Source organism: Temnothorax nylanderi, unplaced genomic scaffold (genome assembly GCF_030848795.1).
Source record: "Temnothorax nylanderi isolate EJ_2023f unplaced genomic scaffold, tnyl_v1.0 TNYL_tig0066_pilon, whole genome shotgun sequence".
NCBI classification, from domain to species: domain Eukaryota; kingdom Metazoa; phylum Arthropoda; class Insecta; order Hymenoptera; family Formicidae; genus Temnothorax; species Temnothorax nylanderi.
Window position 1 is genome coordinate 995,800 of NW_027249128.1, and position 23,081 is coordinate 1,018,880.

Below are 23,081 nucleotides of genomic sequence, written 5' to 3' on the forward strand. Positions count from 1 at the left end.
TTAAAACGCAAACGAGCGATTCATCTGTCACTGTCTTCCGCAGGGTCGTCCTGGGACTCCTGGAATTCCGGGAAGTAGCGGACCAATGGGACCCAAGGGAGAAAAGGGAGAACCTGGCGCACCGAGTCCTTACGGTGTTTCTGTCGGTGTAAGTATAACTTCCAGTTTCTTGTCGTGGTATCGCTCGTGTAAACTTCTCTCGTGCACGAACTCTCGTGAACTTCACATACCTATAAATCCAAGCGCCTACCAAACGGCGAAAAGCGAAAATCGAAAAATTAAACCGAGCCTTCCCTTCGAAACGGAACGGAATTTCACGCGAGTGAGTAACCTAACCTGTCAGTCGATCGTCCGCGAACAGTGAGAACGAGAACAAGAAATGTTGCCCTTTGTTTCTGAGGGAAAAGAGAAAGATGGGGCCGATGGGGGGAGGAAAAGGTGCGGAAATAAAAATAATGGTTTTCACCTCGCACGGTTTCGGTCTGGCAGATTAAAGTGGCGGGGCATATATATCCTTGTGAATAGGACGATGCGGAAGTCTTTGAACAACGGGCGGCGCAACGCGAGTGATGGAAATTAATGCAAGAGTGCGCCTGGCGTGCTCCCTTTTTTTTTCGCGTCTTCGTCTCGTTGGATTTATTCGTTTGCGCCGAACAGAAATTTTCTCCGCCGCGGCGCACGGAGTTTCGCGAGCTGTCACGGCCGCCGACAACTGACAAATAACGCATGCTGATACGCGCGATATCGCCCCGCTTTGCTGCGAGCTGCGAGCTGCGAGCTGCGAGCTGCGAGCTTGTATGCGTGTGCACTTGTGCAGCGTATATTCACATACGCCAGAGTCGCCAGGCGTACCCAAATAACAATCCTTTTAAATATTACAACATCTTGTTACGGAGTAAAGCACTAACAATTGCGTTAAAATGAGAAAATAAAGTATCACAAAAACCTATATACGGAATGTCCGGACTGAACAATATTTTAGAAAGTCTATTTTTTTATTTTTTTATTGCACAAGGAAACTAATCTTTCCTTGATTAAAATTTTAAGAAATGCTTTATTATGAAAATAACAGCTTTTTAAGGCTCGGATTAGGGTTTAAAGCCTGTAAATAAAAAACGGAGTTTTATTTTCCAATTTAATTTTAACTTTACCTTGATTAGCTTTATTTAGCCAAAAAATCGTTAAACGATTCTTCGATTCTTAAAATATTTTTTGATACATCTGGGACATCCTTATCAGAATTTCTTACGGCGCTATCAGGCGAGAGATCGTAGAGATCTAGTCAATGCAATAAAAAGAAATCTCTCTCTGATGGAAATTTCATAAAAATACAAAGTACAACGATAAAAATCGCTCAAGATATCCATCATTTTTCTAAGGGCATAATACAGCATTGATAACGACAAGGATAGATTATTTCTCGAGAAAGAGCGATCACACAGTCGAGCAACAGGAAATTCCGATATCGCCTTCCCACGATCAAAAGGATGTCTCTCGCGCCTAGCACATAAACCGTCTCTGCTGAACATCCGTGAAAAAGTACGCAACGAAGAAACGTCGACAGAAAGCCGACGTGATGCGCCTAAGCGATCGCTGCATCTCATTCTTCGATGTTTCCGATAAATCAACCGCTCCTGTTCTTGGCAATACTTTACTACTTATTGACTGCCTACAAATCTGTCTGCCTGTCTACCGAAGCGATGCGATGCAGCGAAAAAAAAGGAAATCGATAATCGCAGTCTTCTCATTACATTGACGTACTTCTGCGGGAAAACATTATCTGCAAAAACACCGTGACGATCTATTCACGCGTTAAATACGTTTTTTAGATCAAAGGCGACAAAGGAGACGACGGTTTCCCTGGAATTCCTGGGCAGTCGGGAAGAGAAGGTCAGAGAGGACCTCCAGGACCTCCCGGACCTCCTGGACCAGCGCCTCAAGGATCATATGTAAGAGTTCCGGGACCTCCAGGCCCTCCCGGACCCCCTGGTCCGCCCGGCTTGTCTTTAATCGGACAAAAAGGAGAACCCGGGATCGGTAGAAGTCACGTTTTCGGAGAGAGAGATTATTATCCCCCCAGACAAGGTAAAGACATTAAGATATTAGAGAAGATGTTGGCAGTTATTATAACATTTATAAATTGATAGCATTTGATTAACCGTACTTCGATAACAAAATTAAAATTATAAATTATAAATTTTTAGATTAAATATAAATTATGTTTATAATTATGAGTAACATCCGATGTCATTATATTAATGTAACGTTTAATAATATTACAAATTAACAATTTCATTAATAATATTTTGTTAAATTATTCTAAGTCTGCGATAAATATCTGTTTTATCGAACACCTATCAAATATTTATAATATAATTAAATTTTACACTCGCATACCGCAAGGAGCCAGAAGTAGTCTGGACGAATTGAAAGCTCTACGTGAACTCAAGCAACTGAAAGAACTAAAAGAGCAATTAGGTAATATCTACAGTATGATACTAAAATAAATATGCACCAGAACCGCCGCTCTTTCGATGTATTATAAAATATTTTCCATTAATTGCACATTAACCATCGGTATCTTTATATTCTTAAAAATTTCAAAAATTTTTTCAAGGTGTTGCTGCCGCTACAAGGGGACCTTTAGAAAGTACAACGAAAATTGTGCCAGGAGCTGTTACGTTCCAAAACACAGAAGCCATGACAAAAGTAAGATTCCCCAAATTATCAATTAATAATAATTGCTTTTTTGTGCGCAAATCTACTTTTAATACTCTTGTTTTACGTTTACAGATGTCTAGTGTAAGTCCAGTCGGGACGCTGGCTTATATAATAGACGAACAAGCTTTACTAGTCAGAGTTAACAATGGGTGGCAATACATTGCAGTCAGTATCAAACTGTATTACTATTATAAGTTCGTAGAATGCTATAATTGTGTTAACACCGAATTTCTTTTAATCTGTTTTTCAGCTCGGCTCACTTTTACCTATCACAACGCCAGCACCACCAACGACATCTCCACCGCCAGCAAACCCTCCTTTCGAAGCATCCAACTTAATTAATCAAATACCCGTGAAAGCTGACGGTACAGGAGTAAGTTGATTTAACTTATTTTTTGTATAAGGCACGTTTGTAAAAATTAAACGTGTTAATATCGAATTTGCATTTTTTTTCCATGCTGTGCAGTGGTATCCGCGAATGGTGAGATTGTGCCGTATTTAATGAGATTTTTATTTGAGACTTTCCATCCGTTCGTTTACGATATAATATTTCACTTTTTTTCACATTACTGTGCGCGAATAATAAAAAAAGATGATTTTTTAATGAGAATTTTCGTAAATTTATATCTTTAATTAAAAATATATAAATGTGTTCGCTATTATTATAAATGTAAATATTTGTTCAATGCGAATCATGTTTTTCAGTTGCGGATGGCTGCGTTGAACGAGCCGTTCACCGGTGATATGCATGGTATACGAGGAGCAGACTACGCTTGCTATCGACAAGCAAGGCGAGCAGGCTTGAGAGGTACCTTCCGTGCTTTCCTTAGCTCTCGAGTTCAAAACGTCGATAGCATTGTCAGATTAGGAGATCGAGATCTTCCTATCGTTAACATAAAGGTAATTGAGAGAGCAATATTTATTTATTACTATTTATTATCATGATGCTTTTTATTGAAAATTAAATATTTTCCTAAGTAATAATCGGGAATATTTAGGGCGACGTGCTATTCAACTCTTGGAAAGAGATGTTCAACGGAAATGGGGCATACTTCTCTCAGAATCCCAGAATCTACAGCTTCAATGGAAAGAACATCCTTACTGACTTCGCATGGTAAGTATAATTAACTAAACGAATTCGCAAATAATATTATTACTTATTAATTTGAAAAAGTGTATAAATATGTACAAAACGATATATTTCCTATCTTCCTATTTCTATTTTTTCAATTCTATTTTCTTATTATCGTGAAATTAACATTATTCTGATTACAGGCCCGAGAAAGTCGCGTGGCACGGCTCTCACAAACTCGGCGACCGCGCGATGGACACTTACTGCGACGCCTGGCACTCGAGCAGTTCGGATCGCTACGGATTAGGCTCGCCGTTGACCGGCGGTCGACTGTTAGAACAAGTACGATACTCGTGCGACAATAAATTCGCGCTGCTCTGCATCGAGGTGACGAGCGAGCTGGTGAGGAGACGGCGGAGCGCCGACAATCGGCCAGACGACGACATCGAGATGTCGGAGAACGACTATATGGAGTACTTGGAAGAGCTCATGCAATACTGAATACTCGCACCTTCGACCATCCACCATCGCAACGCGAAAATCGAGCCGTTATGTAAATAGGAATGCAGATGCGCGCGCGCTGCGTTTCTTCGCGCGACATATATAATAATATATATATATATATATATATAAATATATATATAAAAGAAAAATCTCACGTTCAAGTAATAATTCATATCGTTATACATATCGTGAAGTCATAGCGTGTGCGAGCCATCGCGAACAGCGTTACATCTCATTTTTCGCATTCCCGAAATCAGGAAAAACTATTTTCGATTCCAAAGGTATAATTACTTGTACTTTCCCAATGAAACCACTAGCCATCCGCTTCAGTCGCGTCTCAGTTCTCTCTTCTCTCGATCTATCTTAAACATAAAAAGAAGACTGATCGTCTAGATATTCGTCAGTGTTTCGTCGTATTCGCACCGGGTACTCCCCCTCCTATCAGTCGCTTTCGAGAGCTTCGATCGCTCGAGGCCTTTTGAGAAAACTCTACCGTGATTCAACGTTCGTTAAACGTTTCCCTTCATCACGATAAACGTCCAAAAATACTTATGGATCACCAAACGAGCGACACGAACCTGGACAACGAGTGCAAGATTTGCTTAAGCCCGCGTTTATGGCGCACTTTAAATGCTAAAAGCGGCTGTCTAGAGTTTTATCCCTTCTTCCCATCAAATATTATGTATTGGACGATGCCTACGCAGCCTACTTCTGAATTATTCAAAAGTCAGAAAATGCAGGCGATCGATTTTTGTAACTAGACTCCATATCAATAGCTTATCATCGCAAGAATAAAGGATCTGAATACAAAATCGTAGTAGTCTCAAAATAAGAAATTTTCGGAAAACAGAAGAAATCTCTCAGATTTAATCATTTTTATTTTTTACCATTTTATATTTAGTATTTTTGTAACGTAACTTATATCTCTTGATTGGAAGACTCATATTTTTCAAGATACAATATACATATATATTGTTTCAATTATGACGTTTCTTGAAAAAGATTATAATAAATGGACATAGAGTAATTTAGATTTCAGATGTGTTTGTATAGACTTATTTGATATGAAATAGAAAACTATAAATTTTTTCTTTGTCTAACATCTTTTCTGAAAATAATTTAATTTTGATTTTCCTGGATTACTATGGTTTGAAATTCAGATCCTCAGTTATTTGCATAAATCCTCCTTGTTTCTAATGATCTAATGCAAAATAGCATGCGAATCCTCAAGTGATTAAAACCTAGGTAGTTACGTTCGACACTACAAATGCCGAAATATTGTAAGTGCGCTGCGAATGTGGGCTGTACCGTTTAGGGAAATAATTACTTAACACTGCCCTAAATAAACCTAAATGAAGTTCGTATCCGCGATCAAGTTGCATTTACATTTTAGCTGATACATATTGAGTGTGTATGTTAGACGTAAGAGGCACATCGATTAAGGAGTTTCAGACGACGAGTTACTCGACTCATTGTCGAAGATTTATGCTCCGTGTATCTTATGATGAGTCATCAAGAAAAAAATTACCTGTACCTTAAATCGTACATCGATCGCTTTAAGAATAGTCAACGATCGGTTCTTCTAAATGTTTGAAAAATTGTTATTGGGATTTTCGCAGAAATTCTCGAGAATTGGAAGAAACAAGAAATTAATATATTAACAAAAAAAAATGAAAAATTAATAAAGCGTATACTTTTTATTATGTTAAGATTCCTTTCTGTACTTGTGTTGACTTTTTTTATTAACTTTATTTTTAAGTAACGACTTTTAATATTATCGCGTATAAAGTAGCCTTGATATATATCTTTAATTTCTGTACTTAACACGACACAATTAATTTAATATGTATGATATGCAATACTGTCAGGCCTAAATAAACACACGTAAATGAGTAACGTTTACCAAAGTTCTGCCACGAAATACATATGTATAATAATTTATACATTCTCCTACTTTCTTGCCTGTTATTTTTTGTCAGCTTACTCCGTAGGATTTATGTTTCTGGTCTTTGGATTACACCGAGCATAAATCAGATCTAAGTCAATGTCTATAACTCGAAGATATACCGTTAACATTAATATAATTTATTACAATTACGTAGAGATTAATCATGAGACCATCATATGTATATTTAGGTTGTCAGCAAGCTTGTTGGCGAATACTTCCTACGTACATACGTAAACTTTTTTAAGTATCGTCAGTAGTAATTCGTGACATATCCGTGACAAGAACATACAATCGATTATCCTTCGATATAGTTTGCACCGAAAATGTTTTGTTTCCAAATTTTATATTATTTGTACACTTTATTATTGTCTTTTTAAATAAAAGATGAAAAGAAATATTCTCGAGTTCTATCTCTTTCCTTCGCTTTTATTATATAAGCGGTACACACGTATAGATTTGTACATTTTTATCAAAGTATTTTATATAATATAATATTGAATTATATACGTCTTCAAATCAAAATAGAGATAATAAACTTTTATCCGGCAAGAATATAAAAATTGTATATTTTATTAAATTTGATAAAAAGTATGATTTATAAATTCATATCTTATATTCAATTTAGTTCTAAATTACAAACATGAGCAAATTAATATTTATCGATTCAATCATTTCAGGGAGAATTTATCGTTTCATTAATATATTTACAGTTTCATATAGAAAGCCATATAAATACCTTTTCAATTTGTGTTATATCGATATGTGTAGAATAAAATGTTAATTCAAACGTTACGTAATATGGGAAAAAATTTAGTTTTAATAATCTGCAATGTTGTGTTTAAAAAAAATAGATATTTCTTGACTTTCAAATATCTTGCATTGATAATGCGTGTAAATATATAAGTATCTCCTAAAAAGAAGAAAAATTTCTTACCTTGAATCCTCGCGCAGTGGATCGTTGCAGAGGCTGTTGATTGCGCCAGTCCTCAAGGACTTCTAAGCCGTTGCAAATGTAGCTCGTGCAAGTTCGTAATTGAGCAACTAACCGGAAATTACGTCACTGTATTCCATCTCCGCGCGCGATTAAGATGGATTCGATCGATCTTGTCCCGATTACATCACGGATCGACACACGACGATTTCACGGACTCGCACACAGTCGCACTTATTCCGTTAACTTACATGCAAACCGATCTATATTTTTTAATCCGTATTCTGTTTGAGAGAAATCGTGACACCAGCGGATTTTCTGTTAGATGCAGTAAATTTATAGACGCATAAATTGCTCTTATATAATATAAGAATCTCAAAGCACGAAAGTATGTTATCAATGGCATTTACTGTTATAATTAAAATGACAATTGCTTGATATTTTTTTCATTACCGATTCTACACGCTTATTTTAAAATAATACTTTTTCCAATAACATAAAAATGTACATCTCATCTAACATTAATTCGTAATATTAAATTATTATATAAATATTACGCGATAAATGATTCTTGTAACCGTAGCGATCACAGCATTAACAATAGCAATGTCTCTTTTAATCTACTATATCATGAACTGTTGTGTCTAATGCTAATATGTAAAAATTAATGCAGAAAAGACTTTTCAATTAACTCATGCATGTAATTTAATAAAAGCAGTTGCGGCATTAATTATAGCGATATCTTTTAATGTACAAAAAAATTAGAAGCAGTGATCGCGGCTATAGTAAGGAAATGATCGCAATCACACTACCAATTAATATCCCGTATTTTAATTAATTTATGCACACAATTCTATAAATATAACAGTTGCAATATTAACTACATCAACTATATACATCGATTTTGCGTTACTAATCTACAAAAAAAAATACGCACAGTAATCGCGTCTAATCAGAAAATGATCGCAATTACTGCTGATTACTATCCCGTATTTTCAAAATTTAATCGATACACGTAATTCGGTAAATATAACGATCGCGATATTAACCACATCGATTTCACCTTTCCGATACACAAAAAAACCTACAAGCAGTAATCGCGGCTAATTAGAAGGTCATCGCGATTATTTTATGACGACTCCTTATTACCAATCACTATCCATTTCAATTAACTCATACACTGTAATCTGTGAGAAATGCAAAGCTACAAATAATGCTACGATCGCACGGAGTTCATTTCATGGGAATTCTCGTACGTTCACACGTCGATAAAGTAGTTCTCATTACTCCTTACGAATTAAACGAGTCGCGACTGGTCGCGACGGCCGACGAGGCGGTCGCGCGGAGTTCACTTGACGGAACTGTCGCGTATTCACTCTATTCACTTGCTACCGATACGCGATATACTGTTTATCTGATATCAATCCTCTTTCATCTGACGGATTTTCGGTTACGCACGGTAAACGCGAGTGACACGACGGTCCGAGCAGGTCCGAGTCACGAACATACCACATCTAACGGAAAGACAGCCTAGCCCTCGATTCTCTCGGTAAGACGTACGGGTCATTTTCGCGTGTCTATGGTATCGGAATTTGTACTCACCGGAGCCGGCAGCAATTTGGAGCCACGGCGCATAGTGCCGGCAGCGACTGTTTACGAGCGGCGAAAGGCGAAACGACGTCAATCGCGAAGACACACGGTAATTGATACACTCACACGATCGCCCGTCACTTCCAGCGGCACTACCGACCAAAATTCTCACCCGTTACTCACTTTCGACGGGCAAAATCCGCGATTAATCCGCGGAGCGACGTGCTCCATGCGTTCCGAACGGTCGCGCTACCGAGAGTGTCATGGCGGCATCAGCGGCTGGCCGCTGCGCGCTGGCAGCTGGCCGTGCGCGCGCCGCCTAGTTACATTACGATACTGAGACAATTTGAAAAACGAATTATTCAAATCTGTAACGAGAATGAAACACTTTTTGGCACATTCTCGGCGAGCCACGATCATTAGCAATATTTTATTTGACACTTTTATGAGGATTCATGAAAACAAAATATGCGAAAACGGCGAATAGATTTCTAGTTCAAATTTCGAAGTGGCGCGTAACGCGATTCGTCGCGTCGTAAAATAAGGTGACCGCTACTGCCGCGATCAAAAGAATAGTGCGATACTACGTATAGCATCATAACGTTTATAGATAAATTTTAAATTATTTTTGTGGAAAAAGAGCCATACGTACCTCCGTTTTTATATCTATATTACGTTATGTCGAATTTACGGTGGACATGCAAAGTCCCGAAAAAAAATGTGCCGAAATTTGAAAACTCGTATATTGTCCCGAAAAGTCAAAATCCCAAAATTTTAAAAACGTGACAATTACTACGTTTACGCGACGGTTACTTCTATAGTAACTTACGATAATTCACTCGTTTACGCGGAGTGAATTATCGTAAATTACTACAAAATCCCGTTTACGCGGAGGAATTATCATCGTAAGTTAACAGAAATAATGCTCGCGTAAACGTAGTAGATGTGCCGAAAGGGCATATAATCTCGAAATCTTAGAAACGTGACAATGTGCCGAAATGTCATAATCCCGAAATCTTGGAAATGAGACAATGTCCCGCAAAGTTATACCGTTCAATCGTATTATATACTTTGACGACTGCCGTTAAATTAACCGTAACGATAAAAAGCATATAGTTTCACGATCGACACTATATAAATTGACAATGTTAAGTGGTACATTGGCGAAATTGACGACAGTGAACAAATAATATATAAATTTACCTTATATCTTGACGAGAACATATTTATTCCTTATATAATTTTAACCAAAAATGACTCGGATTTTGCTATAGTTCCGGAGTCGGCGCGCAACAAAAATACTTAACAAAAATCCATGAAATCAGCTTTAAAAAAAAACATTATAAACGAGAAAAAAGGCTTAAACCATTTTGTAGTGTTTTTCTATCATTTTTCTATATATCATTTATGATTGCCGAAATACAACCATAAGTGTGTAATGAAAATAAAAAGTCGCTCGGCGCACGTCGAAACTGTAAAATTGCCAGTATTAATAATGACTGATTCCAATAGGGCAGATTTCAAACTAACGCCCTTTTTTTCGGGACTTTGCATGTCCACCTTTTGGTGATTTTAATTTTTCGGGACATTGCATGTGTGTCTACCGATTTTACGAGTAAATATTGCTCATCCTACTTCTTTTCTTTTTTTCGGTTGTATAATTCAGCGCTCTCTCTCTCTCTCTCTCTCTCTCTCTCTCTCTCTCTCTCTCTCTCTCTCTCTCTCTCTCTCTTTCGCTGCGAAATGCTTTTAAATCTAAATTGTGAAAGGTGTGACTATATACTAATAGAAAGTAATGAAAATCTTTGCTTTACGTCTTGATATAACGCTATTATTTTCTCGTTCAACCTCAAATTGTAATTAAATAATTTGAATTTAATTATTAAGCAAAATAGTTGGAAGTTTAATGATTTCCTTGGCCCGTATTCTCAGCTCATCTTTATCATAAATGCGCGCACTTAGCATATATAAGTTTACGTTACATATACTATAGAATCTCAAAAATAAATGCACGCATTTATTTCGATAAAAGTGAGCTGAGAATACGGGCCATTGTCTCTATTAAATTTAAAACGCATGTAGTATATGATGAAAAGATTGAAAATTTTATTACAAATGATAAAATATAGTACAGTGTTGTATGTGCTTCATTGATACAATTATTTTTATTCGCTAAATTAAAGAATACTTGAGATTTTAGCATCGCCAATGCCTCTGTGTATTTTAAACCTTCCAAAATATAAGCTAAATTCTCGACTGATGCATCTTCATCGTCTTCTGCCCATATCTCGAGCATAGTCTTACATTGTTCATACGGCGTTGTTTTGCTTTGGAAAAAAGCAATCTAAAATGCATATCATGTATTAAAATCCCATAATTACGAATAGTATTAGTGTTATAATAAGAAAAGCTTGATAATTTATATACCTCGTCATTTGTATAACCAAATTTCGTCGCCAATTTTTTCCAATCGTTTTTCAGGCTCTCTGATAATTTTGCCACCATTTCCGGTGTGACTTTATTCAACTTTCTTGTTTTCACGTCGGCGCTTTCGGCATCGACCTGTTCGCTTTCCTGTTTTAAAACGTCTTCGTTAAATTCTTGATCGGTAGATTCCGACGGCGGTGTTTCCTCGGTTTCCAATTTCACATCAGACTGAGTCTGCTATGAGACACAGTAAAAAAAAAATTAAGAAATGTACAAAGATTAAGCATATTCACACAGAAAGATACTGAACATTAGATACTCACTGGACGATCCTTGGCAATTTTCTTAATCATTGTCTCAAGGTACTCAGGCAATTTATTTATAGGATAATTGCCATGAACAAAGAAGTGCGGGCTTCGTCTCGCTAACAGTCTTAACGCTCTCCAACCAAAGTTACCGTCGTTCACCTTCCTGTAAGTACAAAATTATCGCATTATTATTAATAACTATCATGAGGAATGATGCGTGTCTTTATAAGAGAGCAGTCGATATAATCGGCGGATCCCGATCTTTGTCCTATGTATTATTTCGGTTTATAAGGGGGTTGATTGGGAAATTGAAGGTTGTGAATAAAGGAGAAGGAGAATGAGATGGTTACATAATTTATGAGATGAATTACAATCCGTTTTCCGGGAACAATAGACTAATACATTAATAATCACAACGAAAGATTTCACAAACAATAACGCTTACTTATACTTATCATCGACCATCGCAGCAGGATCCAATTCCATTATAGCGTCTTCAAAATACGTTTCTAAGGATGGAAGAAAATCTCTATCCTTAGATTTGCATGCTTCGAGATTATTTGGACATAAATTCCATAATTTAGTGAGTTCTGGGCTATTAAAAAATAATAAAATTTAATTATTCGATCTTATACGTAAATATTAATTTATTTTTTTCATTTGTAAAAGATATTTACTTTCCCATATGATATTTTCCAACCGCTTGCGCGTCCCTAATTACATCACCGATACGTCGTCTCGGTCTCCTCGGTTTTCGTGGCTCCTCGTCAGTAACATCCGATGCCGGTCGTTTAAAAACGGTGGGCAACCTTCATTTTTCCATGCATTCCAATGCTCCTCGCGTTTCAAGATGTTCTTCACGGTCTCCGCAAACGTGGGGCCATCGGGCGGTGTTTCGGTCAGTAGAGTATAAACTTGGTCAGTAGTGGTCTTCACCCATTCCACTTGATCCGGCTTGAGTTCGTGTGTCTCACTTAAAAGTAACAAACATCATAGTGATTCGATAACGTACACATCACGAGACATTTAATTTAAGGAAAGCAGACCTTGTCTCATAGCCACTGGCAAGGAAGCTTTGAAAAACAAACATTTTTATAACTATTCAGAGGCGTTTCAATTGCCGAATAATTTGTTAATTCAAAGGTATGAGGCTTGTGAATTCACTGTAAAATATTCATCGTATTGCATTAATATGGAGAATACTTACGCCTTGAATTTTACAGTGCTATTCAGATACTGGAAAAGAATGAGAAATTGCAGCAATACATATCGCCTGAAATTGGAATCTGACAGCTGCAACTCCAATAATTTTTGATTGGTCAAATATTTTGCAAAATAGTGCGTTTCTTTGTGGGGGCCTTCCATAGAAGTATCCATCTTGATGCATGTTGTAGGGTAACTACGTTGCTCCTCCAATTTAAAGGAAGCAAATGCTGACAGCACATTAGATGCATGCTACAAAAAAGATTTTTTTTAGTAAATCTGTAAAATAAATTTAATATTATTAGGTCTGTTCGTTTTCGCTGCACTTCTGAACTGCAACATAGTGCAACAAGTTAGAATGAAACAAATATATTTTCATTCATTCTAACTTATTGCACTAGTAGAAGTGCAGCGAAAACAAACAGGCCTATGGTTTAAAGAAAATTAAAACTCACAGCTGAAAACACCTTCCAGTGCATTTTATTATAACACTGATTCGGATTTCTGAAGAAGTCTTGTAGAGCCCAAAACTTTCTGTACAAATTATAATCAATTGGTATCTTGTTTTCTGACTTGTCGTCGTCCTTCGTTATCTGCTCCAAGTTGTCTTCTTCTGCTTTTTCCAAGCCAAATTCCGTGTGATTTTCCAGATTAAATTCGCTAACGATATTCAAGCCGGATCTCTCGGAGAAAGGAAAGAACTTTGCGAGAAACAGTAGAATTCTGCCACAAAATACCGTTTGTTGCGAACGCGACAATCTCCTCAATAAGTCATTGCACATTCTCAACAAGTTATTCTTGCAGGCAGTGAAAAACAGATCTTCCTTCCACACGGTGACATTATTCTCCACGAAGGTAAACAACTGTTCGCATCTGTCCAGCGTCATCGAGTCGAAGATATCGCCCAGTAGCATCACTGGCATACTCGCCGTCGCGAGATCCTTCCTGCATAGCTCTATACAGAACGTGATGTACAATTCGAGGGAGCGCACGTTATCCGAAGCGTTTTCCGTCAGTACGACCAGCAACGAGTCTCGCAGCGCCTGATCGATCGCCACTTTTCTGTCGCTGTCATTCGCACAACGTTCGACGCACTTCTTTTGAAACAACGAGACGTCCGACAGCTTGAAATGCTGCTGCAGATAATCCTAAAGGAGAAATAAGATGCCTTGTAAATGCAGTTCCAAGCAAGAATTCATGAATAAAGTTAATGCTTATTTACTTCCAAACGTTATACTTACGCTATAGTCCTTCCTCAACACTTCGAACATCGCCATGATTTTCTATAGCCGTGTTATCACAGGTTCTATTATTTTTATTGAAAATTATTTTCGGCTATCCGGTTTAGGCATTTTCGTCTTTCTTTTAAGGATCTGTGACAGCAGGGAGGTTAAGTTACGAGTTCCGGGCACGATTCTTGTGCCACAGTTCGTACTACATAGGCACGTTCATTTTCCAACTGTCGATAAAAAACACTATTCTGGTATAATAAAAAATTATTAGATTTTTATAGTTAACATCTATATTTAAAAAAGAGTATGAAAAACATATATATTAAGAGTGATATTCTTGTTTCTAGTTTACTTTCCAATATATTAGTATAAGAAGCTAACTTTTGCTTAACTTTTTGTTTAAAAGGGAGAAATGTCTTAAAAAGAGAGAAATTGATATCGATATTAAATAATTAAGAATCATTCTGTATGTGACGCGTGATGTGTTCAATCAAGCTATAACATTTTTCATGTATGAAATTACATTATTCCTACTTCATAATGATATTAAAGTTGATATTAAAATTATTATTTCTGCGAAAAGATTTTATTTTAAATGTTACAAAAGTTTTGTTTATTCTCTGGGAAAAATGTTGGTTTGTTACTTACAATAGAATATAAGACTGAGAACAAGAATATTCTTATCTGCGAGAGAAATGTATTATCTAATTGAATTTATCTTTATATTATAAATATAATTCTTTATAATGATACCGAATGTGAAATTAAATAATTAATGAGTAAAATTGTCTAAGAAATGAATGACATGTGTCGTTGCTGTGGAATATTTAAAGAACTTATTTGTTGGATGTAATAAAAAATATTTGTTGAATGTAATGTACCTATTATGAATTTGACTGTACATGAGACAATACATGAAAATGCATGAGAAAATCATATTTTTATTCATGCTATCTGTTAACACATTACATCATCATCGAGAAAATATAACACATACATCATATGCTGATAGTGCATTTATAAAACTAATATGGCACTAATATAACGTACTAATATGCTATATATAATCTTTGTTGCATACAGCCATTTGGATAGCTACAAATTAGCTAATATAAAAATTAATATGTCTGTGCATCACGAAATCTATTTGCAGAATATTTGGAAAGTCAAAACTCGAGGTGGAGGGCCATCTCCTTGGCGAGGAAGCAGATGAAACTGATTTAGCCGTGGATTTTTCGAATTATCGTAAAAACGCGAAGAACTCTATGGACATAACTTCCGTATGAATCTTGCATAAGCAGACTGTCTGACAAGCATTTTAATTCTGTTGACTTTGCAGCAAATGAATCGAACGTTACCAATAATTTTAATATTACTTTATAATGGAGCTAACAGAAGAAATTGTATAAAAATAGTCAACTAACAACTCTATTACAATATAAAGCGATTTTCACCTGTCACATTAAAAATAAGCTGCATCGCGAAAGTAATACCAATAATTCATACAAGACTTCGTGAATCGATTTAGGTGATATTCATGTTCAAACGAATTGATTGTTATATTTTTATAAACTTTATATATTAAGATGTATAAATAATATCGATCGATCTACCTGCCTGTGAATGTTTTCATAACAGGATAGCAGTACTTTTTTTTATTGCAATTAATAGATACAAGTTTTATCAATAGTTTTATCTTATTACATGCAGATGTACTTAATTCAAATAGTAAATGGAAAAAATCATGTTTCATACATTTTTAAAAATACATGCAATATTTTATATACCTTTTATATATTATAAGACATTATGTATGTCCTTTTTTATTTTACAGATTTTAAAACAAACATAAAATACAAAACTATTTTATATAAAATGTATAAAACTAAAAATCACGAGATTTTGGAAAAATTTTAAAAATCTTTAAAGTTTATCGCACTCAATCATTTTTAAATTATACATTTTATTTTTCTGAATTGCAACGATTGAAAGTAAAAGAAACGAAAATCATGATCTGTTAAGATATATTTATTATAGATTATACATGAAATATCAGAAATCTTAAGCGCTGCAATTGTAACTTGCATTAAATAAAGAGATGCGAATAACGGTGTTACTTTTAAACGTAATTTAAGAAATTTTTATATTACTATTTATATTTTCTTTCAAATACTTGCTGAGACACCACAATGTGCGTCTAATATTTAAGATACGAGACAATGCGTATGTATATACATATACAAAATTTTTTAGCATGGATATGTGCTTAATTTTTTTCATTTTGTAACCTCTCTTGTACAATATTATTTAAAACATATTTGTAACCATTCCTTCTTACATATAAAATAGCGTTTAAATATTAATAAGTAAAAATTATATAGTTATTAAAATATTCTATATTATATTATTGTTTATACAAGATAATTTATAATTACTAAGATTCTCTTCAGGTTTTTAATATTCTCGATAACGATATATAATTTATATGTACATAAAATCACGATAGAATAGTAAAACAGTAGTAAAATTACAGATATCAATTTTCATAAAAGGAACCTTCGCATAAAAACACTTCTTTGACAGCTATCGATAGCATAATTAAGACACATAATTTGCTCGTCGCAGTTATATCTGAAACAGAACAACTCATACAGTTACAAATAGTATAGATGAAGCTTATACAAAGGTACATATGGCTAACAACTTACACAGGTACAGAGCAGTTCTGACAGAACAATTCTGTGCATTTGGCGCACACAGCCTGACAGGTGAGACACAGCTCCTGATCGCAATAATAACACGCGCTCACCGTAGATTGATCTATCAATCGGCCACATCCGCAAAGGTCTACCTGGACATCCTGGAAGAAAAAACAAATAGTCACAAAGCCGTCCAAGACGGTTCAAGTGCCAACGGCAGTCCCACAACCTACATTGACAAGTTTGTCGCTAGTTTTCAGCTGTAATTTATCGGTCAACAGCATCTGCTTCAGATTGGACCGATTGGACGTAGATCTGAATTTACAAGGTGATTGTAAATTCGACAAGGACGTTGAGGGGAAGGTAGATCTGTAGAATCCATTTGTGCGGACGTGTTCAACTTATGGGCGAGTGCCTTCGCGCCTGCCTTAAGCAAACTCAGGGTCCTATCTGGAAACGTATGCGGAGTCAGGTGTTAAGATTCAAAAGAGAGCGTACGAATTATTTTGCAAAAAGCGAGCTAAATAGGTACTCACCGTAGACATCCCTCATCCGCTGGTCGCTGGATACGCCGTTATTCATCTGTTTCTCTCCCACGTGCACTTTCAACTGCGGCAACAGGTCGCTTTCGAAGGGACAGGCACGTTTTGGCATTTTCCAAACTTGGCGTTAAATGATTAAAATAACAACATGACACTGTCACCTGTCACACACGTAAAGAGACAGGTTAATGCAGGTTGATGCAGAGTCGCTGAGAGTCGCTGCCGTCGCTGGTCGCTGTCAATCGATTGATAAATATCCATCAATAATGTTCGAGTCTCCGCTAAATCGGGTTCGAGTCTCCACTAAATCAAGTCTCCGCTATAAATTGTAAGCAGAGAGAAACCTGAAAGCGGAATATAGATATAAGAATACAATCGTCTATTTGAATGTCGCAAATGTCGCGGATATCTATTCCAGAATATTAATACGCCTAATCGTTAGAACGCGAGAAATTTCAAATTATCCGCGCGGAAGATCAAGCACCTCCGCCATATTGATGACGTCACCTTCCATTTTTCCGGAATGCGCAAACGCGACGCGACGGCGCGGCGGGCGGACACGGAGCGGATCGGTCCTCGAACGAGTGGCGCGTCGCGAGTTATTTAATTGGTAAGAGTAAGCTTTATTTTGTCTTGCATGCATTATTTAACGCAGCAGTCTATCGCGTAGGATAGATTCAGCGTTCGGGTATTAACGAATTGCAAATATACGCATACGGTACTTATTCGGTCGAAAGCGCGTCGCGCTGGCAATCGCGAAAGTGACGAATCGCGTCGTATTTTCCAATGTCGCGAATATCGATCGCGAATATTTGTCAAAAATATTAGTACGCCTATTCGCTAGAATGCCAAAAAACGATCGTGATCATAAGCGAGCGTAATAGTATTCGGTTTTCGAAATTCGGAAAATTCGTGATCGCGAAGTTGTGAGAGCGGGGTGAGTAGCGACGCCATGGCATCCTTGGGCCTTGGCTCGGTTTGGCGCGAGAAGTTTCGCGCGCGGGGGATGACGGGTCTCCGCCATATTGATGACGTGTCAGACGTCATGACGTTCTCCTTCATTTCCAGATCGCAACGGACGCGGGACGCGGAAAGGACCAGCTCCGGAACGAGTGGCGTCGCGGGAGTTGTTTGATTGGTAAGAGTAAGCATTATTAATCCTGCATGAATTATTTAACGCAGCATATCTATCGCGTATAGTATCGATTCAACGCTCGGGTGTAATGTGTAACGATATTTCTCAAAAATAAGTAATAAGTTCGCGGTACTTGATGTTTGGTCCGGCAGGCGCGTCGCGCGGACAATCGCGGGCGATCGTATTTTCCATCTGTCGCGAATATCGCGGATATTTACCAAGAGCATTAATACGCTTATTCGTTAGAACGTAAATAGTGGCAATCACTAAAAGGCGAGCATGCAGCATTTGCTCAAAGTACAGAAATTCTATAATCGCGAAGTTAAGAGCGGGATGCGTAGTGACGCCGCGGCGAGATTTTCGGTGCGAAAAGTTGATCGCGCGGGAGACGAAGCGTCTCCGTGTTGCTCATGTTGCTCATGTTAATTACGCTACCCTTTCATTTCCAGATTGCGACGGGCACGAGACGGATCGGCTGCGGAACGAGTAGCGTCGCGAGAGTTGTTTAATTGGTAAGTGTAACCTTTATTAATCTATGCATGCATTATTTACTGCAGTATTTATCGAGTAATATCGATTCAGCGCTCGGGTGTAGATATTTCTAAAAAATATGTATTTCGCGATACTTGTACGGCCGAAGGCGCGTCGCGCGGATAATCGCGAAAGTGACATCGCGGCGTTTTATTAACAGGAAAATTAATATAAACAATGATAATTATTTTTAAAAAATTCCTCTGTTCTGCAACGAATAATTTATATGATCTCACATCACATTATTTTATTTTATTTGTTATAAAGCCAGTTTGTGTCCATATTGATTACATGGATAGACTATAAAATATTGTGTATAAATTGGCGTTTTTATAGAAGTAAAAATTAGTTCAATTATATATAATATTGTATCTTATATATATAATAAATCAGATGCAATATTATATATCAGATGAATATACAGCATTATTAAAATATGTATTCCTTGTTTTTATAAGAGAGATAATGCTTCTATTTATACACACATTCAAAAGTATTTATAAATATAAAGGAAACACACGCCTAACTCATTTAATACCTATCCTTTTCTCTATAAGAGAATAGTCTTTATTTTTATTTTACATATATAAATATATTGTACTAATTCTTTTGTAAAAAATAAATCTGTAGAAAAGCTTCATATTTTTAAAATGTCAATATTTTATTTTCAATGCAACTTTCTTTCTTATTCTTTTTTCATTTATTTCAGCAACTTTAATGTAACCAAGAATCAATTATTTCCATAATCCTTTTTTTATATCTATATAATTATTTATCTTTATTAATTGTAAGATATAACTCTAAATATAAATATTTTTTTCTATTGTCTGAGATTTATTGTCTATGAAAGAAAAACTTTACTCTTGACATACTTTTAAGTTAAAAGATTCAATATGTTATTTTTATTAATTATTTTGAGCTCCGTTTTAATTTGTGAATCTTATATTTGTACGTTAATTACAAATAACCTAATTAAACCTTATATTTATGTTACAGAACCATCATAGCTGATAATACGTAGCTGACATTTTTACACTCCACTATCAATCGGTGAGTAACAAAAAACCTTAAATATCACCAAAATAAAACGACCAATTTTATGCAAGTAAGCAATAATGCTCACCACAAAGTTATTACAACAGCACTCGATATTTTTCCTAGGCCTCCTTAGCCTCCTCACGGGTTCTCCCATCTGAACCCTTTTTTACTCGTATCTCACAACAGAAAAGATATGTACAAGATTAATCTGTAACATAAAAAAATATTTAAATAAAAATAATTATGTCTAAAATAAATATAAATTCCTTGTTTTTATAAGAAAGGTAATGCTTCTATTTTATATACATATATTCAAAAGATGTTTATAGACACATATTGCTTGCTTGCATCAAATTATGAAATATTTAATTTTGAGCGCATATTTGGAGAACAGATTAAAAGAAACACATACCTAAATAACAGGGTGCAAGTAGAAACTTGTACATTGCTTCCTCATATTTTTTAAGTAAGCAAGTAGAAACCTGCATTGCTTCCTCTATTTTAAGCCATAGTTATTTATATTTATTTATTTTGGCTTCCTCATAGAGGAAGCAATCAAAATTATGGACCTTTAACCGCATATAAAGCTGAATCTAATCAACCAAATCTTAAAGAATTATATATGAAATTGGGGTAGAAAGACTGAAAAATATAATTAATCAATTCTTAAGTTATAGAAATTTTAGTAAGTTTGGCTGTTTTTTAACAGAATCGGTAACCCCTTTATTATTAACAAAATTTATTAATTCTATTATAGTTCTTCAGTCTTTTCTACCCCTATTTCATATATAATTCGTTAAGATTTGGTTAATTAGTTCTGGAGTTATAAAAATTTCGGTAAACTTAGTTATTTTTTTTAACAGAAATCGGTAATCCCTTTAGTATTAACAATTTTTATTATTCTATTATATTTTCAGTCTTTTCTACCCCTATTTCATATATAATTCGTTAAGATTTGGTTGATCAGTTTTGGAGTTATAGAAATTTCTGTAATTTGGCACAGACATACACACATACCGACATTTTTTTAATGCATATTTCGACGTTTTAAAACATTCTGAACATATTGACATTAAAAACTCAAAAAAACAATCTTTTCTTTGGTTTCTTCTACCCCTATTTATATATAATTCTTTTAAATTTGGTTGATTAGAACCAACTTTATACGCAATCAAAGGTTCATATACGAATTACGAAAACAAAGCTTCCTCTATGAGGAAGCAAAAATGGAAGAATAACTTTTGCATGCAAGTATCATTTTATTCATAATTTCAACTAATGTACGAACTACGAATAATATCTTAATAAAATGCTTCTTTAGTTAGATATCAACTTGCACAAAATTTGATAAGAAATAAAATCTAATTCTTATATAATTTAAATTATTATAAATTTTAATTATTTAGAAATATTTTATATAAAGAGTGTCCATTTTAATCGATCACCCTCAAAACTTTTTTATTTGTAATTTAAGAAGAAATGCTTTGGACGAAAGTTGTTTGGTTTGAAGGGAACATGATTCTTACGTAAGTTATGTTGTAGATGTCATTGTTTTCAAGAAATTTTAGAGGCGACTAATTTCTTAAATAAAACTTGATTTTTCCTTGAGATAAAAGTTATAGATCTCGTCGAGACGTTTTCAAAACACTATAATAAAGCTGTCTTTCGTTAAAGATTTTCTGAGATATTTTAAATTTTGTCATAATGTTTTTTAATATAAAATATGAATTATCTCTTAAAGTATTCACTTTTTGATTACTTTACCTGGATACTTTTGTACATAAAATAATGAAAGCAAGCGAACAATAAAATTAATTTTTACATTTGCAATTTTACACAATGAATGCTTTTACACAACGAAACAAATTTTTTAAAATTATTTTTTCTGTTTTTTTTACAACAATTGGTGTTTTTTTATTATTCTACGTATAAAAGTATCAAGGTAAAGTCATCGAAAAGTGAATTATTACTTTACGAGATATTTCATATATATATTAAAAATATGACAAAATTAAAAATATCTCAGGAAATCCTTAACGAAGAAGAACTTTATTATAGTGTTTTAAAAACGTCTCGACGAGATCTATAACTATTATTTTAAGGAAAAATTAAGTTCCATTTAAAAAATTAATCTCCTTTAAAATTTCTTGAAGATAGTATGGCACGACATTGGAATCATATAACCCCCTTCAAACAACTTTCGTCTAAGCATTTCTTTCTAGAATCACAAATAAAAAAGTTTTTGGGAGCAATCGATTAAAATAGGACACCCTGTATATTTGTTTAATATTAATCATGTCATAAATAATTTATTAAATATTAAAAAATCTCAAAATATAATCTAACAAATATTTTATTTATTAGACAACGTATTAAACATTCAATACACTATTATATTATACACTATACAGTGAGATCTGAAAACGATATACTACGCAAATAAATAATTATTTTCATCAGATAACAATTAATAAAATAGATTATGAAATACTCACCTCGCGATCTGTTACATCTGGCCGCTTCTTCGGCTTCGACTCTTCTCTTCTTTCCGCATTGCTATTTCTTTATGGCACTCACATCTGTTTCTTAAAAAAAAAAGAAACTTTGATTACAATTGAACGTGATTACAAGTAATCACAAGAATATAATAATCGTGCGGCTTTGCCATACCTTGCACGATATTATACTCTCGAAATTAATCACACGCGACGCGTACTTCATCCGCTTCAACTGTAGCATTATTCTCGCATATTTTTATTCTCGCGTATACTTACTACGCGTATCTCTATTTATCTCAAAGTAGAGTACCGACCTAAAACGTACGCGTAATCTTATCTTTTACAGGCAATTCCGCTTTACCGAACAACAGGGCAACTAAACACAATCGCCGCCGATTGTATAAACGGTTCGTTCGCGTCGCATTTCGGGAGTGCCAGCGAAACAACATTGTGGTAATATTACTTTTTATTTTGTGTAAAAGTAATTTTAATTTTTGCTTATACTTGAGTCGTTTTATTTCATCATGATTTTGAAATAATAATTAGAAAAAAATAAAGTAATTTGAAATTTTATAAGAATTTATTTTTGTAAAGATATTTTTCTGAAAATGTATAATTATTTAAATAAAAGTGTAATTAAATGATGAATAAGAAGTTTGATGCGTAAGAATTATTTAATATCAAATCATTTATTTATAGTTA

General features: G+C 35.0%; 2 protein-coding genes, 1 long non-coding RNA gene and 1 pseudogene across 5 annotated transcripts in view; 1 reads left to right on the top strand and 3 right to left on the bottom strand.

Annotated features, from left to right (window-relative positions):
- LOC139773703 (uncharacterized) overlaps positions 1-598 on the bottom strand; it is a 266,478-nt gene extending 265,880 nt beyond the window's left edge. Inside the window, exon 1 of the long non-coding RNA XR_011718406.1 lies at positions 467-598. This is a non-coding gene — a long non-coding RNA (uncharacterized lncRNA). The remainder of the gene's footprint in view (positions 1-466) is intronic.
- Positions 1-6,640, top strand: part of Mp (collagen XV/XVIII-type protein multiplexin) — a 480,457-nt gene extending 473,817 nt beyond the window's left edge. For all 3 annotated transcript variants that reach the window (XM_071708353.1, XM_071708354.1, XM_071708355.1), the window contains 10 exons: positions 44-148; positions 1,830-2,085; positions 2,404-2,478; positions 2,618-2,709; positions 2,794-2,886; positions 2,972-3,094; positions 3,188-3,202; positions 3,427-3,621; positions 3,720-3,835; positions 3,997-6,640. In XM_071708353.1, coding sequence (XP_071564454.1) covers positions 44-148; positions 1,830-2,085; positions 2,404-2,478; positions 2,618-2,709; positions 2,794-2,886; positions 2,972-3,094; positions 3,188-3,202; positions 3,427-3,621; positions 3,720-3,835; positions 3,997-4,294 — 1,368 coding nt within the window. In that variant the 3' untranslated portion in view covers positions 4,295-6,640. The remainder of the gene's footprint in view (positions 1-43; positions 149-1,829; positions 2,086-2,403; positions 2,479-2,617; positions 2,710-2,793; positions 2,887-2,971; positions 3,095-3,187; positions 3,203-3,426; positions 3,622-3,719; positions 3,836-3,996) is intronic.
- Positions 6,641-10,603: 3,963 nt separating this feature from the next.
- Positions 10,604-14,160, bottom strand: Hpr1 (THO complex 1-like protein Hpr1). The gene is given in 10 exon segments (XM_071708360.1): positions 10,604-11,110; positions 11,194-11,430; positions 11,517-11,664; positions 11,947-12,096; positions 12,179-12,297; positions 12,300-12,474; positions 12,548-12,574; positions 12,709-12,956; positions 13,160-13,852; positions 13,946-14,160. Coding segments are annotated over 10 exon segments (2,160 nt in total). The 5' UTR covers positions 13,982-14,160; the 3' UTR covers positions 10,604-10,783.
- A 2,216-nt stretch (positions 14,161-16,376) lies between these two features.
- Positions 16,377-22,491, bottom strand: LOC139773705 (apoptosis regulatory protein Siva-like; annotated as a pseudogene).
- Positions 22,492-23,081: the final 590 nt, after the last annotated feature.